Here is an 18,429-nt window from a genome sequence, read left to right as displayed (position 1 = left end):
AAAAAGAACATTGGTTGCAGTGTCACACCAACAAAAACAGTTCAATTTATTTTATTTTGTTAACTCTGTAGCAGTTTATTGATATTCTTAAAGATTATTAGTACACAGCAATATTATATTTAATAAACTTTTAGTCATTAATTTGATTATTGCAGTGCACAAATACCACAAGCATTCCTCTTTTAAAGCATCCATTAAAAATGACAAGTATCCATTTATAACTGAATTTGACAATATTTTAAATATCGAAGATAGCATAACGATCAAACAAGACTATAACATTAAAGGAGAAGTAAACTGAATTACTTATACTACAAACATCATTCAATATATAAACACTATTTCCTTATTTGACAATATGCTTTTCTAAACCAAGCATATTTCAAGATAATTCCTATACACACACACACACACATTATATATATATATATATATATATATAAGAATGAACAATAAATAGGAATTAAAAATGAATAAAATTTTATATATATATTGCATTATGTAACATTATATAATGCATAAAAAATATATTTTTAAATGAAACAACATTAATATTAAAGCACACATTAATTGCACAAGTTTTTTGAAATAATCAAATTTAATATATTTTTTAGGAGTATATTTTAAATTATTAGAAGTTAAACACAAAGTTATTTTAAAAATTTATATTTTTATTAGTTTGTAATTATTTATATATAGGATAGTTTCTTTTGAAAGTCACATAGGCCAAAATAAATAAACAACAACAAAATGAAAGAAAGTATTAATTTTTGAATATGATTATAATAAAAAAAAAACCTTATTTTGAAATTATGCAATATGTCATTATTAATATAAAAATAATTATTGAATATTTTTGTTGTATTACCATGTATTATTATAGAAAGATTCAGTATGTCAAAAATGTTTATGTTTGCATGTATTAATCATCTATTCTACAATAATAATTGTTAAAAAAAATTGTATCAAATGATGATAGTTTTATTTTTTTAAGAAATACATGACTAAGTTCTATTCATTGTGAGTTAAGACAGCATCAAATCATTGTACTGTATATCCAAATGTATAATCATCATCATCAGTTTTAGATAATGTAGCATTCTAGGCTGTGGATAAAAATAAAATCAAAAATAACTTAATCATTGCTCCCCTGTTGAGCTAATAGTAGAATTCTTCAGAAACAGTTTCAGAATAGAAATATAAAATGAACAAGAAGAGAAAAAACTAAAAATAGTTGCCTTGATCTTTATTTCAGAGTGGACAGATTTAAATCAAGCAAGAAACTTGAAATATTACTTATTGTTGTTATTCCGAAAGCTTCGGAACAAGTTTTTGCATTCCAAATGAAATCATAAATCATCACAAACATATTTCAAATGATAAAATATTAAACTATTTACAATACTATAATTTTTTGAATTTATTATTATTTTTATACATATAGTAAAATACGATATCTTCAGAAATTTGGACACTAAGTTTTTCATTGTCAAAACAGTAATGAAGATGTTGCAAATAGAATTCTTATATTCTTTTATCTTTTAAATTTTGGTATAACAACATGTTATGGAAGTTAAACAAAGGATTTTCAATGTCATTATGAATCTTCAGCTTGATACAAACATAAGAATCCAATTTTCATGATCTTCTTTATCATTTTAACCAAAAAGAAATAGAACTTAATATGAAACCTATGAAATTATAAATTTAATATTTGTATATTTTCACTGTAAATTTTTTAATAAAAATGCAATACATGCAAATTTCAAAGAAAGATTTCTAAAATGACAAACACTCATCATCATTTAATTTACATTAATTATAAACTTCATTTAAAGCATATACAGAATAACACTATTATTAAAAAATGATTTTGAAGTTTAATCTTTATTAATTTGCAAATTATTAGTATTAATATATGCTAATTCATAAAACATTCAGATAATATAAAATAATTACAGCAAAAACATGTAATTATACTATTTCAATTATCTGAATTCATAATTTGTATTATGTAATGAAAAAGAAAGCATTTTCTAAATTACATAAATTATGTCTTCTTTTACATGTCAAAATATATGCAGTATGTGACAAATAAATTGATAAACAAATAACCATCATCATCATCATCATATTTTAAGAAATAATGAATGAACACAATTTTCTAATTATCATACTTCAACATTAATGCTTAAAATCTTGTAATTATTTGATCATTAAACAGTTATAAATCATATTAATACAAAAACAACATAACATCTATATCATATATTGTAATATAAGACATTTAAGAAGTTTATCTACATTTGAGCCATTCACAGGCCAAATCGATTAACACCATTTGGAAATCCATAATATAATAGTTATTATTTTTAAAGTTTTCACGTAACTAATTTTATATATTGTTATATTAAAGCTATGCTTTAATATTTGCATAATGTTTATATTAAATTTAAAGTTTATAAGGAATTTTAAAAACTAATTTATATTCTCGATATTTATACTTTTTGTTTTGTGAAATTAATCGATTTGGCAAGTGAGCGGCTCATTTAACATAGGATCGTTAATATTTTGTTCAAAAATGAACAGGCCAGACTTCTTATAGCCCTGCATTTAAATTTAAATGCAAATGTATAGAGGGATTGTAGAACTGAAAATGTTTAAAACAAATTATATCTACAAAAAACAGATTGCTGTCATATATAGAATGCCAGATATAAAAGGTAGTAACTTGATAAAATTATTTGTAGGTATAATCTGCAATAAAACAGGTGTATAATAATAATATTATTATTATACAAATTACAAATAATATTTCTAATGAAAACCTCACTATATAAATATGAAATATACTTATATTATTGATCAATAATATGTATAATAAATAATTTACTTATATGGAGTCCAAAAGACTGGAAAATAATAATGATTGCCATAATCCTTGAATTATAAAACTAAAATAATTTCAAATAGTTTTGTTCCTAATATGAGAAACAAACATGGTTCAACATTACTTTTGATTATAAAACTTTTATGCATTTGTTGATATATGCAGGTGTATTTGGATAATAAGCATATATAAATATATACATACATAAACACAATATATACCAAAGCCGAATAAAATGCACCGATCAAAGTATAATTGAAATTTCAATTTTAACCTTCTATTAAATCATTTTACTAAGTCTCGTCATACTACAAACAAAAGTAAGTGGAGCCGGCAGTAGTATAATGTAATTTAAAACGAAAAGAATTCTTAAAATTTATGACTTAACTAATAAACTAAATTAGTTAATAATTTAGATATAAATTAAAGAAAATACGACACACTTTTATAAAGTTCGAACTTATGTTTTCAAGTAAATTACGAATTACAACTGCAAATCGCTATACCCAATTGGTAATTCAATCCATCAACACAATTCATTACTACTTTGTTTCCCTTACCTCGTATTCGGCTTCAAAACATATTTTATACGATTAAGTATAAAAACTTCAAAATACGCTTCGCCGGCAGTATCCTCTGCAGAAAGAATAAAGAATATTGCCGATAAAGGATTATTTGAAAGAGTTTTTGAACAAATCTCGTAAACCAGTTTATGAACTAATTGAATAATTAACTCTATACGTGAATTGTATCATTTCAGGTTGCCAATATGGGTAACCCCAATATGTGTGAACGGATTAAAATTAAATGAATTTATTTCCATTATATTTTTATGAAATGTAACAGATCAGACATATTTTTGACATTTTCAAGTGTTAAATCACACATTTCTGTAGCTAAATTTGTGCCGTTTTGATCCTCATCACACACACACTTATTAGCTAATTTACATCATTGATAAAGTTATTTAATGAAAATAATAAAATATATTCTTACTTTGGCTCTAAACAGGCTGTTAGCCATTCCTTCAAAGCTTCTGGACTTTCAATAATCATAACTAATCACTTTAAAATGATTTCGAGGGCAAAAAATATATATAAATATATTCACAGAATGTGTTTTAAAACTAGAATCTTCTTTTCAATAATTTTCCAGTCCTTAGGCTTAGCAATTGTTTTTTCGGTTTCACATTCGCCAAATACGTAATCTACGACGATATAACTGATGTAAAATACTTTAATAATTTATATACAATTAAACAAACGTCATTTTCGTTATCGACGATAACAAATTTCCTATGTTTATTACTAATTTATCCCAGATATTCGATCAACAGGAATCAGAAAATGGCGACCGTAAAATTAATCTCGTCATCAAAAACAGACGACATCGAAACTTCCAAATATCATCTGATTCGTTGTTGTTGTTGTTATTATTATTTTTTATTATTTATATATCAATTTATATATTAAAATTCGATCGGAATTGGAAAATATTGTCGATGATTTAGATTACGGTATGGCGTCTTTATGATGGTCTTCGCCATTTTTTTTTCTTTTCTAAATTAAGATTTTTAAATGATAAACAATTATACGTATTATGTATTTATATGTTATATAAGCACGCATTTATTGATTTCTTTTCTATTTTTAAATTTATAGTTGTGAAAATAAATAGTAGAAAGTGTAATGTGTAACTGCGTTATAATTTTTTTTTTAAATTTGATGAATAATTTCGTAATTAAAATAATTTTTATAAGCTATTAAATAATTTACTCTTTAATTCAGAAAGTAAAAAGAGAGTTTTTCGGGAAAAAGTCCTTCTTGAAGAAGAGAATCAAACTGGAACTCTTCGGACGGAAACATTATGTCGCCCTATAGGCTACTATTATTAAAAATTGCGAATTTACGGTTTAATTTTGTTCTTAATTTATCGTAATGTATAAAAGAATGCAAGAGTGAACAATACTTATCCATGTTAAACAATAGCATCTAACTTCACTTATGCTCAAAAAATAAACATTAGCATTAATTTATTCTACACCATAAGAACAGCGTGAAACCTGACATACAAGCAAAATATTGTTTTCTTTATGAAACAAGGCCCACCAGTGGCCGAGTGGCCTCCGTTGCCGCTCATCGGTGGTGACCAGACCCTGAACACTGGAAAGTTCGGTCGTGGGTTCGCGCCGCGACTCGGACAGGCTAGCTGCTAGGAGTTTTCCGGGTTTTCTCCTAGCTAATAACGACTGAATAGGAAGCCAGTTCCCCATAAAAGTCCTCCCGGAAGGTATTATTTCCCGCGCGCGTTTAGTCCGTTCGATATACGGCTGGCTATTCGGTCGCGTAGCGATCATATACACATGTCTAGTCGGAGAAAGAGCCTTTATGAGCTAAAATCTCCATACCAAACACCTGTAGAAGATAAAGAAGATTTATGAAACAAAACAATTAAAAAGCAAAAATTTAATCTAAATTGCGTCACTCCAAAAACAACAAGAAAAAATATTGAGCATTGTCGTAAATATTTTTGCATAGAAAATGATTAACATGGCGTGTGGTTGCATACCGAGTACACACAGACTGCACAGCGATTGCTTACGCTGATTATAATGCTGTTTATCAGCTCCGTAGGGAGCAAAGTCTAGTTTTGAACAAGAACTTCTTGAAGTTCATAGACACTCTAGGACAGGGATCTCAAGCGCAGCAAAGGGGCAGTCAAGTTGATGTAGGCCGAAAACCAAATCATATTTTAATTAAAAAAGGTTCTAACAAAGGCCATTTTGTTGCCAGGCCTTACGTAAACAGTTAGACGTTTCAATTTTTCCTGTTTTAATTCCCGCAAGATGTTAGAAATATTGATTTTTACAAAAGTAACCATCAAGGCCGCGGGCCGCCAGTTTGTGACCCATGCTCTACGAGCTTCAAGGAGCTTTTGTTTAAAAATGCTTTAAATGTTAGAATGGATGTATGGAAGAAATAGATGAAACAGAATATGAAATGAGTCAGGCCTTGCTCAGAGTTATTAGAGTTAAAAGCACATTATTTTTTTCATAACGTAATTTATTAATTTTTACAGTATAAAAATATAGAGTAATACAATAGGGGAGAATAAGAGGTAACGGGACTGGTAAAAAATAAATATAAGTTACAGACAATATACCATTTTATTTTTTCATTCTTTTCAAATGGGGTGGTTAAACCTCTAAAATCCGTGTGCACGACCTTGGAATAAGCATCTTATGCAACTGGAAAAAAGTAGACTGAAGTGGTTTGAATACGTCCAACAATGTTCAAATATCGATTCTGTACATAAAGTGAAAATGGTGCTATTTATGAAAACAGTGCGCGAATAAAGAGTAGAGTAAATAGACAAAAGAAAATATGATGAAAAGGGGCGTGAAAATGGCTGAAACACTAGCGTAGGATAGAAGAATATCTCCTATCTCAGGTTGATCAGGCTCTAGACAGCTAGCAACAAACTAGGAGAAAGAAAAAGTAGCCTATATTTCTAATCTTTTATCAAACTGACAAACAATTTTGTTTTAAAGAATTTTAATGTATCGAAGAAAACTTTTGAGTATCTTACCCGAATTCGAACTCATATCCCTCGGAGCAGCAATTGACATCCGTTCCATCTGGATCAATCGCCATTTTACACTCATTAGAATTTCCAATTGCGGATTGAATAAAGTCGTATTAAACAAATCATGAAATTAATTGATCTAAAATTTAAAACTCTGTCTTTTCTTCTCTGTTTAAATAAATTAAATATAAAGGAATTTCGTTCGTGAATTTCACTAATGCTATGATTATTAATCCATCAAATTATTATTATTTAAGATGGTGACGCGTCATAGTTACTTGTTACACAAATTACATTAACAACATCGAGAGAAACGTGAAGAGAGTTAAATACACGGCTCTTCGCTTGCCTTTCGTCGTTTCTCGACGAATGACAACCCAGAACTCACCACGTGGAGGTGGCCGTGTGAAAGTTCCACCTAGAATTAGAATGCGTGTAACTCTGCGCGTGAACTTCGCGTGAACTTCACCCTAATTCATACACTCGGAATGTTTATTAGGCCCGCTCTTATAATACAAAACTCAAACTGCAACATTTTCACTTTGATCGATAGGTACGGCCAATTTATAGTGGGGCGTGATCTAATTTAGAGTCAAAATTACCGAAGATCTTCACAACCTTATTCGTTTATAAAAGTCTACTAATCCACTCTTATAAAATTATGCTGCAAAACGTAGTTATATATATTCATGATCTAAAAACCAGAAAGATACTCTAAATTTTCCACCATCCTCTGTTTGACATTCTCACCACATTGTACAACTGCAATGTGGCGAGAATGTCAAACAGACAAGACAAACCACGCAGAGGGAGACCACTGTGTGGTTTTCTGCTGCGCGATTTGTCTTCGATGCTGGTTTGCCCTTCTTTAAACTTTTTCGTCGATCTGTTACATTGCTTCGTAAACATTCTGTAGTCTTCTGTGGATGTCGGACGGTCTGCATCTTTCCTCCAAGAACTCAATGACGGCACGTTGCTTCTGCTTGGAATCTATTATTTGCCCGCAATGAAGAGGGATTACTGTAGAGGGAGTGTTACTCTCCCAACGCGCATCTTGAACGACTCGTGTCAATTAATAAAAAGGTTACTTTTGGTACAGCTCCCGTATTTCCGTGGATATTTCAAATAATTTTCGCATTACGACAACCCCAATTATTTGCGATCGACAAAAAAAGATGCTGCAATCGAATTGTTAGCTATAGCCCGTACACAACTCATCGGCGACTGTGCAGAATTCATGTCCTACTTTCAGACGAGAGATACTGTAATAAAGTCGAAAACTAGAGTTAGTGAGTGAATGGTGAAAATCACAGAAATTCAAGTTCTATTTTTAAACCGAGTCTTGTGGCGAATTCAAAAAGTAGAATCGTCGCATGATTGGCGAGAAATACTGCTCCAATTCAACACTTTTGTTCGTTTCCTCGTACATAATTTGTTAACTACTGGTGGCTTCGATCGATGAGGACAAAGCTTCCTTACTGGCTTAGAATCACAGATTATGCTAACGTGCAGAGACGAATAGTGGACAGTGAATATCGCAAAATCGTTGTCTTCTTTTAACATGATCAGAATCTTTGTAATTTGATTGCCCCTTACATGGTTCATCGATAACGTAGTGTGGAAACCTTTTTTTTTTTTTTTTTAAAACTCTTTCCGCCCTGTGGGCACCAAGAGGGCCTCTTTTAGTAGGCCCATTATGGGTTCGGCCAGGCCCACAATGGGGCGACCGGGTGGTGAGGGACGGGGCCCGACATATCCGAACGGACCACCCCCCGAAAAATTCCTGGGGATTATTCGACCCGTTCGGATTCGATCCCGGGTCCCCCAGAGCGGTAGGCTGCCACCTTTACCGCTCGGCCATCCGGCCGTCAGTGTGGAAACCTTATTGCGCTTCATAGAATTCAATAAAACTAATCAATTCGTAACTCAATATTTAAATTAATTTATTAAATTGATGAAAATATTCGAAATATAATTGCAAATTACCTTTACGATTTCAATCTTATGATATTTCTCAAATAATTGATAGAACGATTTCATTGTTAATCGATTTTTATTAAACAATAATGATAAAACACATTATTATTCTTTGTTTGAAATTTATCTAACGAAATTTTATTACCGTACTTTACGGACTATAAGACGCGCCTGAATTTTGGAGGCAATTTTTTGAAGAAAAAAGTGCGTCTTATAGTCCGTAAAATACGGTATTATGTATTTTAAAATTTAATAAATTATCTATAAATTAAATTGAAATTTATAAATTAAAAATTTATTTAAAAATTTTTAAGTAGAATGAATTTGTGTTTGGTTTCCGGGGCACAAACTTTTTTGGCATTGCACAAACAGTTCTAGTTAGAACTAGAGATTGCACTATCAAGATGCCTGATGCATCATGTTCAAAACATCAATTCCGAAATCCGTTGAAGAACGAGACTCATTATTGTTCTTCATGGTGCTGTATGTAAATGATTTATAGTTTTTCTAAGTTTTGGCTCTTTCCGACCTGTGGGCACTAAGACGATGTTTTTAGCAAGCTCATTATGTGTTCGGTCAGGCCCGCAACGAAGCAGCCGGATTGTAAGGTATGGGGATCTGCATATCCTGTATGATTGGCCACTCTCCGAAAAATCCCTGGGATTTTGCGACCCGTCTGGATACGAAGCGGTAGGGGTTTTTTTTAAAACCCTACCGCTTCGTATCCAGATGGGTCGTAACATATTCACAGGGCGAAAAAAGTTTTTTTTTTTTTTAAAAAAAAACTCTTTTTGCTCTGTGAGTACTAAGAGGGTCTCCATTAGTAAGGCCATTATAGGTTCAGCCATGCCCACCATGGGGTGGCCGAACTCATAATGGTGAGGGACGGGGCCCTGAAGCGGTAGATCATCACCCGTAACATCTCGGCCGTCTGAAGTCGCATTTTGCAGGTAGAGTGTGATGTTCTGTAACTCCGTAGCAAACGGTCACAGGAAGATGATTTAGAAATCATTGGAAAGAGAATCACAAATGAAAATCCTTTTTGTTTTCGTTTTTCAAAAAAGTGAATGTAGTTTCGGAGATACTTCAATTAAAATTTCTGCATACGTACAATACGGCGGTGGCAAGCGACGGCCGGCAACATCACGTGCCGGCAAACGAGCACCCTCCATGTCTATGTGCCTGAAACAGCTGGGCCGAAGAGGAGGTTAATGCGTAAACCTACCGATCTGAGGAATTCGGGTTTGAATTCGCCGGTCGTAAAACCCCAAGAAATTTTCGGAGGGCGAGGGCTAGTCTGTCCCGGATATTTCAGGCCTCGTCCTTCACCCACCTGGTTTATTCATTGTGGACCAGGCCGAAAATGAGCTTGAAAAAGGCCCTATTACGCCACGGCTAAAGATCGATTAATGCATAAAATTAGTAATGATAACTTTAAAACAATTTGTTGTAAGTCGAGAATAGCCGAAAACGTTATTGACAACGTCACTAGATAATATGGTAGGGAAGCAGGCACTTCCAACTAGTGTTTCTTATTTCCCGGGATTCCGGGAAATCTCGGAATAGAATTAATTATTTTTAAGATATACAAAATATCTTGAAATCAAATGATATATTAATAATTATTTTTTATTTTTTAAAGTCATTTAATACGTTATGCAACCCCCAAAATCATATTAATAATGCTGTGTAAGATATATATTAAAAATTACCTTTGAATTACGTAAAAATTTTCACAAATAGAAAAAATTTATTAAAGTTTGTTGGAAACTGCTTACAACAAAAATGCCTTTGAATTGAGTTGAAAATTAAAAAAAAAAAAAAAAAGAACTTAGATCAAACTTCTAACTTAAAAGTAATTTTCGTTTTTATAATACGATTTTAAAAAGCAAAGATGGTCGATACTCCAATCACTCGATCTGGTTCTTAGTTAACTAATGAAAAGCCTGCTACCGAGAATGCCCTTACCGATCATGTGGGTGGAATCGTCGTTAATGCATTTAAGAGAAGACATATGGGTGTGTTTTTTCACCCGTAGCCTAGAAGATTTCTAGTTCATTTTCGAGATTGTAGTACTCCTTTTGCTCTCGAGTATTTTTGATTTGTCTACCTCGGCTGCTTTAATAGAAACATCAAGCTTATAGTCCGATAATTCGGCAGTTTGTTTGTCTTTAATAATCAGGTTTATGAAGAAAAATTTCATACTTGCACACTTCGCACTCGTTTGTATCCTTGCCCAATTTGCACAACCTGTCTTTACACAGTTATTGAAGCTACTGAGCACGGTTTAAAATTAAGACAGCGTAAGCACAACTATTCCAGATATTACAGGTTCTGACAAGTAAAGAATTTTTAGAGTCCTGCCACAAATAAGCTAGGTATTGATTATTGATCATTTGTGACATGCCGCAACGAGCAAAAAAAATTAAAAAACTAATAAGCAGGCTTAAAATTAATAAATACAAATGTATTCTGATAGTTTATGAGTTAATTATACTTTCTATTTTCAAAATTTCCTTAACCTTAACACACACACACACACACACAAAAGAAAAAGAAAAGTGAACTTTTAAGAAATTTGGGGGTTTTCCCGGAATGAGAAAAATTTTCCGGGTTAAGCTACGAGAGGATGCTGAGTTTATTAGAGAGGTTTAAAGTCGGCATCACGAGTGACGTCATGAGGATCGTGTTTCGATGTGCGGAAACGTGTTGAAGACTGTAGTTCACAGAGAGCTGTGCTCTGGCATTCATTCTCCACGTACGAATCTGGTATATAATGCGGATTGTTTTTAAGAGCCAAAGCTGAAGACTGCACGAATGGTCACAGGTTTTGGTAAGATCTGAGTGTACAGGTTACTGGTGAACTTTGGATAGTACCTTGGATGGGCTCCAAAGTTGATTGCTCGCAGACAGTGCAACGTTCTCTTTTGCTTTCGTTCAACGAGGCGGCTCCGGATACTGAGTAAGTGTCGTTTCAGGACGTTCAGTGATTTCTCCGGTTTTCTCCCAGGTAGGAGTGTGGTACGCGGGTCTCCACCGACGTGGACTGTTCCCTGGGTTCAGGGGCGGCGTCGCCCCCACGCGGTCGCCTCTGGCCCCCGGAATCGGGCCCAGTGGGCCCCTCCCCACAGAGTTACGTTTCTTGGCTCCTTTTGCAGAGGTGGATAAACTCCGTTCCATTCGCCTGCCCCTCCCCCAGACTTCCCGTACACGGTTTTCCTGGAGGGCTGGGATTCCCTTCGCCGGCTCTGTCTGGCCGATCTCCATGCGGAACTCCAGCGGCGGTTTTCCTGCCTGGACCTATTAGTGGATTTTCGGTATTCCAGGAATGGGTTCCTGCTGTTGAAAACGAGGGGTTTTTCAACCGCTCCGACGGCTCTCATCCTAACAACACTTGGGGGATGCCGGTGCGGCGCAGGTTGGCCCTGGACTGCTCCCAGACAGCGTACTTCCTGAAAGGAGTGGACGTCTCGCAAACTACTTACGGAGGCTAGGCTACCCATAATCGAGGTTCGCTGCTTTAAGCAGAAAGGCCGCAACCGGACCAAGGCAACCCCCAGTACGACAGTCTACTTCTCTGTTGCCAGCACGGAGTCGCTGGAGTCAGTCAAACTGTGCTACCAGCAGTTTCGCTGTGAGCGGTTTTTCTCTAAGTCCAGGATCTGTGGGCGCTGCCTGGCCTTCGGCCACACTCAGGACTTTTGCCGTGGCCGCCGTCAATGTATCAACTGTGGGGTGGATCACAGCCTCGTGGGGTGTTCGATCCCGGGGGAAAGGTGCATTCACTGCGGGGGCACTCACTGGGCAGATTCACCAAGCTGTCCGGCCTACCTATTGGAAGCGCGTTTGCTCAAATTGAGCGTAACCCATCGTTGCTCCCATGCGGAAGCAAAACGTCTTCGGCCAGAGGGGCCATCTTCCTATGCACAGGTGGTGGCGATGCCCAAACGTAACCCGGTAAAGGAGGCCAAGAACAGGCCTGCCAGAAAGGAACAGACATCCCATCAAGCAGACCTCGCACAGGTCACAAAAACTGAAGAATTGGCTCAACAAATCACTCGACTGGAAACAGTCATCGAAACACTACGCAAAGAAATTCGACAACTACAGTCGGAACATCGGCCCAACTCTTTTATCCAGGAACAGGGGATCCTTCAGTCAGATCACGACTCGCTTCAGAACCAGCCACTACCTTCTCCCTTGGCTCACAAACGACCGCCGCAATGGGAGGAGCGCATGGCTGCTTCCAGCCCACCGAGGAAGAAAAGGGCCACAAACAGCGGAAGGTTGCTCCGAAGGCGACGTCTGACACAGACGGGCCAGCCTCAAATATGGACCTCTCCTCTCAGCCCTGCCCAACCCGGATGGTCTCGCTACATGACTTCTGTACCGCAAACCCGGCAGAAAAAGTCAAACTCCGCCCCCGCCAGTCAACACAGTCGGCCAACAATGCCTAACTTTGCAAACAAAATTCCGGCTCTCCGCATAGTACACTGGAATGCCCAAGTACTGCGCCCAAAAAAGATCTTTTCGTGGCAGAGCCTTGGCTCCACGAAGCAGACATTCTCTTAATTCAAGAGACGTGGCTCGCCCCGACCCTCCCTTTTTCCATCCCGGGTTCACTATTTTCCGGTCTGACTGGTCCACCACTCGCAGCAGGGGGTTCTTAGTGGTGGTGGCTATGGCCTTGCCAGCGAGGCTCCTTCCGGCTGGCCCGGGGGTCGCAGGCTTGGAAACCCAGGAGCTCCGCATTTATTTTCTGAGTCGCTCTCTTTCCCTCTTGAACGTTTACGCCCCTCACGGCGTACAGCCAGACATGGACCTTGATGCCTTGATCCGTGATTTTTGCCCATGGATCATATGCAGGGACTGGAATGCACATCACCCTTATTGGGATGATGGCTACTGCCGCCCCGATACAGCGGGTCATTCTCTTTTTGAGTGGTTCTCTACGGCCGACCTTTGTTGTTTGAACTCCGGCGCACCAACCCATTTCAGCACAACTGGGGCATCTGCGTTTGACCTATCTTTCTACACCCTGGACCTGTTGGGTTTGGCTAAATGGGAAGTCCACACAAATACGTTGACCAGCAACCACGCCCCGATCCACCTCACTTTAACATTTCTTGCAAGTCGACAGGAGCTCCAGGCACGATTTCGCAGCACCACTAACTGAAACGGTTACTCTTCCTGGCTCAAGCACTTCTACTCTTCGTCAGCCCACCTCCCCACTTCGTACTCCCAGTTAGTCCGCCAACTCAAGGAGGCAGCGGCAGCCTGCACGGTGCGGCATGCTCTTCCTCCCCCTGGGTCCCACCATTGTGGACTCCTGCGTGCAGCCTCCTCCACGCCAAGAAACAGAGGGCCTTCCGTAGGGCTCGCCAGTCCGCGTCTCTATCCCTCTGGAACCACTATAAAAATCTCGGAGCCCAGCTCTGACGACAGTCTTGGCAAGCTAGACGGGAATGGTGGGGCCACCTGTGCTTTTCCCCTCCTTCTCCATCCACAATTTACAGGTTTTCCGCTGCCTCCACTCGCCCGCGGATGCGCCAATGACCCACCTCATTATCCACATGACCGAGGCGATAACGTCTCCCGTCCAGCAGGCAGAGGCGTTGGCCACTCAGTTTGGTCGATCTTGCCCAATGGGCGCCTTCGCACCCTTCAAAGTTCACCTTAGCATACAAGCACACTTAGACGATGGGCCTTTTCGACCATCTGACCTACTTCGTGCCCTCCACAGCCTTCGCCCCATTACTCCGGGTCCAGACTGGACTCAAGGCCATTAGGGCATTTTCCCGGCAGGCTTTGCAGCTCTTTTGGGGGCCAAGAACCGCGAGTGGATGGAGGGGTCTTGTCCCCCAGAGTGGAAGATGGCCCACATCATCCCCATCCGCAAACTGGGCCGCCCAGCCACTTCCTGTGCCTCCTATTGGCCAATCTCCTTAACGTCACACATGGCCAAACTCTTCGAGCAGCTAATTCTGCACCACTTTCACCTTTTTGCGATCCGTTCTAACCTCTTCCACCCACATCACTTCGGCTTTTTGCCTTACTGTGGCGCCGAAAAAGCGCTGCTCTCCTCCTTCACCATCAGATTGCCGTGGCAAGGGCCCAAAGGAAGTGGGTCTACATGTTGGCCCTGGACTTGGAAGAGGCTTATGACTCGGTCTGCCAGCTGGGTCTTCTTGCCAAGATTCAGTCTTATGGTATCGGTGGAAGGTACTGTACCTTACATGGCTTACGTCATTCCTACTTGGCCGACGGTTCCAGATCTGCTGGAGAGGCGAGCTCTCCCGCCCCCACTTCTTCTCGCAAGGGATTCCTCAGGGAAGTGTGCTGGCTCCCCTCCTGTTCACTCTGTACATGGCGGATATTTGGAGTGCCTTACCAACTGATGTAACAACGATTGTGTATGCGGACAACATTTACCTCATCACCTCAAGTTCTAGCCCAACCAGGGCCTTTGCCTGCGCCCAAAGGGCTTTGGACCACCTAGAGCACTGGGCAGCGGCGTGGAGTATGTCCCTATCGGCCAATAAGAGTGCTTCAATTGACTTCTCCCCAAAAACCCACTGCAAACCGCTTTCTTTTGCCCTTAGCTCGGGGGCAATCCCACAGCGTACGACCGTACGTGTTTTGGGACTCCAGCTCTCTCATACGTTTACTTGGAATAGCCATGCCCAGTTCCTGCGGGTCAAGCTAACGAGGACAGGTTCCTACCTCAAATACTTCGCCTCTCAGACCGCCAACCTCCTGCGCCTTATCAACACAGTGTTACGTCCAATGGTGGAATTTGGTGCTCTGCTCCTCGAAGGGGCTCCGCCCACCAGCATCCACCGCATAGAGCGACCAATAAACGAAGCCCTCAGGACGGCGCTAGGAGTGCCTAAATCAACCCCCCTGCTATCACTCTATATGGAAACCAGCTACATCCTGCTCCAGCTCCGCCTTCGCCACAGAGCAATCACACACGCTGTGACCCACCTCTCACGGGGCCCATTTAGCCCTCTCCACCAGATTTTCCAAGCTGCACCCAGCCTGGCTTTCTACCGCTGGCGTAGGTACCAGGACCCTTACGTTAGTCAGGTCCTCTCTCACATAGGCAAAGGGTGCCTTTTACTCGCCCGTCTTTACTGTCAACGACTACACCCTCCATGCGCGGACCAAGTCCGACTCAAGGTTCACCTACACAAGCGGGCCACAGCTGGTACAGCCCATGTCGAGGGGCTGAAAAGCCGCTTTTCTGAACTCATGGCCTCCCATTGGCACGACAGGTTATGCATCGGAACAGATGTGTCAAAAAATAACCTCAGAATGCAGATCGGCATTGCCATCCCAAAAGAAGGCATCCGGGAGACATGGCGGCTCCACAACGCCTGCAGCGTCTTTACGGCCGAAGCGATCGGCATCCAGAGAGCGTTAATGCTCGCCACCCCATTAAACCAGCCAACTGTCATTTTCTTGGACAGCCAAGCTGTCTTGCTGGCTATTGCCAACGTATCTTTCTCCTCTGAGGCGATTATTTCGGACATCGCGGCAGCTGTCAGTACGTTCCCCGCCCCCCTGGACCTCGTCTGGACCCCCGGTCATTCGGGCATCCTGATAAATGAAGAGGCTGATAAGGCCGCGAGCCATGCCCATCTCACAGGTTCCTGGAGCCGCTCTTTAACTCCAACAGAAATACGGAGGCTCTATCGGGACAACTTAACGATCTCCCTCATGGATACTTGGTCGGAAGCCCACCGGCTCAAGGGGAAGGACCACCTCCATCCGTTCTCCCCTTGGCCTTACCATCTTGCCTCCTCGCGAAGCCGCTTTTGGCAAGGTTAAGGACTAATACGGCTCCATTGCCAATCCTTCCTTCATTCCCGGAACTTAAGCCTTTCACCGGACTGCCAGCATTGCGGTGCGGAGGAATCCCCCGATCACTTTTGGCTGGCATGCCCGGCGTACAAAGAGGCCCATAAGGAATTGGGTCATGCTCTTTCTCTTGACTTACAACTGATTCGTAACCTAGACCAACTCTACTGGCTGAACGCGGGGATGAACTCTCGCATCCATATTTTATCCCTGGAGAAATACATAAACAGAACCGGTCGATTCGCCTAGTCGCCAGGCGGCGCTTTGGAGGAGAAGCCGACAACGGCCATAACCTCCATACAAACCCTGAACAAAAGAAAAGGAAAGGAAAGGAAAGGACGTCATGAGCAGAGATAAAGCCAACAGGCTAAAATCTCCATATCAATTGAAATAAAGAAGAAGCCGACATGAGCATGAGCAATTGTTCGGCGCCATTTTTGTAATTTGTTTACGTTTTATTTGTGTTTAAGCACGCTTTAGCTGGAGCTCTTGTGTTGTTTATTCACGAATATCACTATGGTGAATTGTTGTGTAATTGAATGTAATGCTAGTTCACTCCAGAACAAAGGAACGTCATTTTTTAAAAATTCCCTGTATTATTCGTCATCGAGGATCCCAAACCGAGGAGCTTTCGCCACGAAGGCAATTTGCATGACTCTGGAGAATTAACCAAAAAAATTTCAATACGGCTAAAATGAATATCAATACAATTGTCAGAAACATTTCATTTCAGGTAAGAAATAACATTTGATTACTAGTTATCGATAAACGATTAAATAAATTTTTTCACGAGTATCATGAAGTGCGTACAAGCCGGTTGCATAAATCCCCCCTTTTTTATAACTCTTTCCGCCCTGTGGGCACTAAGAGAGCCTGTTATATCAAGCCCATTATGGGTTCGGCCAGGCCCACAATGGGGTGGCCGGGTGGTGAGAAACAGAGACCGACATATCCGGACAGACCACCCCCCGAAAAATTCCTGGGATAACGATTTCCTTATAGATAACGATTGTGTTCTAATTTTATTTTTTACCTTTCGGTTTGTTTTATTGGTGTTTGCTTGTAATAAATGTACTACAGAGTTAATATTAAAGTACAGTAATTAAGCAAAGATAATCGCTTAGCACAGGGCTTCCCAAACTGTGCGTCGCGACGCCCTGGGGTGTCGCGGCGCTATCCCAGGGGAGTCGCGAGACGATACTCACAGGTCGCCTGTACGCGACGTAATGAATGAGTGCGTGGCGCATGCGTCTCATCACCCCGCTCTTCCATTTTCTTGTTCTTTCATTCAGTCCTTTGTTTTCGTCGATTATAAGCGTTGATAAATCAGTGTTTTGATTTCAAGTGTGTTGTATTTAATTTATGCATCGTAAAATGGATAACTTTATTTAAATAAATAGAAAACGTGTCGAACTCAGGAAAGAGTACGAAGAAGAGTAGCCATTTCAAAACTTCAGCCCCAATTTGAGAAGTTATGATCGGAAAAGCAAGCTCATCCTTCTCATTAATTGTACTGTTATGTTTTCTAATAAATAATAATTATTAAGATTCTATATTCTTTGGAGTTTTCTTTGAATAATAAATGTCTGCTAGAATAATTTTTATGTCTGCTAGAGCTACACGTAAGTATCTTCTTTTAGAAAGGCGTCGCAAAAAAAATTACAGCCTGTAAAGGGAGTCGCAGTATAAAAAAGATTAGGAACCCCTGGCTTAGTAGATGAATTGGAAACCCATTTTGAACCAATTGTCCTTCCAGTCTAATTTACATAAATAAATGCGTGTGCATTTTGTAAGATATAAATCAATAATTTCCATTGTTCATTTTCATATAGCTATGTTAGGTTATTTTGGTGAGCGACATTAACATTTCTTTAAGATGTTCCATCTTACGATAATTTTTTTACACTAGTAACAATAATCGTTACATAGTAACCTCAAGTTGTTCCTGGCAGATTATTTATTATTTATATATAACATACAATAAGTTCTTTTCAATCTATATATATAATCGAGACGAGTTGATGATGATGATAATAATAATAATAATAATAATAATAATAATAATAATAATAAAGGTCATAAATACTAAAAACTACAGAAAACACATACTCAAA

General features: G+C 39.0%; 2 protein-coding genes across 2 annotated transcripts in view; one reads left to right on the top strand and one right to left on the bottom strand.

The window, feature by feature from the left end:
- Nucleotides 1–4,338, bottom strand: part of swm (Zinc finger protein swm) — a 111,860-nt gene extending 107,522 nt beyond the window's left edge. The window contains exon 1 of the mRNA XM_067278725.1: nucleotides 3,887–4,338. Within this exon, the coding sequence (XP_067134826.1) occupies nucleotides 3,887–3,945 (59 nt within the window). The 5' untranslated portion in view covers nucleotides 3,946–4,338. The remainder of the gene's footprint in view (nucleotides 1–3,886) is intronic.
- A 10,480-nt stretch (nucleotides 4,339–14,818) lies between these two features.
- On the top strand, nucleotides 14,819–16,285 carry LOC136982204 (uncharacterized). The gene has a single exon (XM_067278639.1). It carries the CDS (start codon nucleotides 14,819–14,821, stop codon nucleotides 16,283–16,285), a length of 1,467 nt encoding a protein of 488 aa, XP_067134740.1.
- The last annotated feature ends 2,144 nt before the right edge of the window (nucleotides 16,286–18,429 follow it).

The sequence above is a fragment of the Centruroides vittatus genome, unplaced genomic scaffold (genome assembly GCF_030686945.1).
Source record: "Centruroides vittatus isolate TY-2023 unplaced genomic scaffold, ASM3068694v2 contig_817, whole genome shotgun sequence".
Lineage (NCBI taxonomy): Eukaryota > Metazoa > Arthropoda > Arachnida > Scorpiones > Buthidae > Centruroides > Centruroides vittatus.
Note: the sequence above shows the minus strand (reverse complement) of the source record. Positions and strands in the feature narration are given on the sequence as shown.

What these genes read in the sequence shown, in the direction of transcription:
- LOC136982204 (XM_067278639.1), top strand. Translation starts at nt 14,819, where the DNA reads ATGGCGGATATTTGGAGTGCCTTACCAACTGATGTAACAACGATTGTG.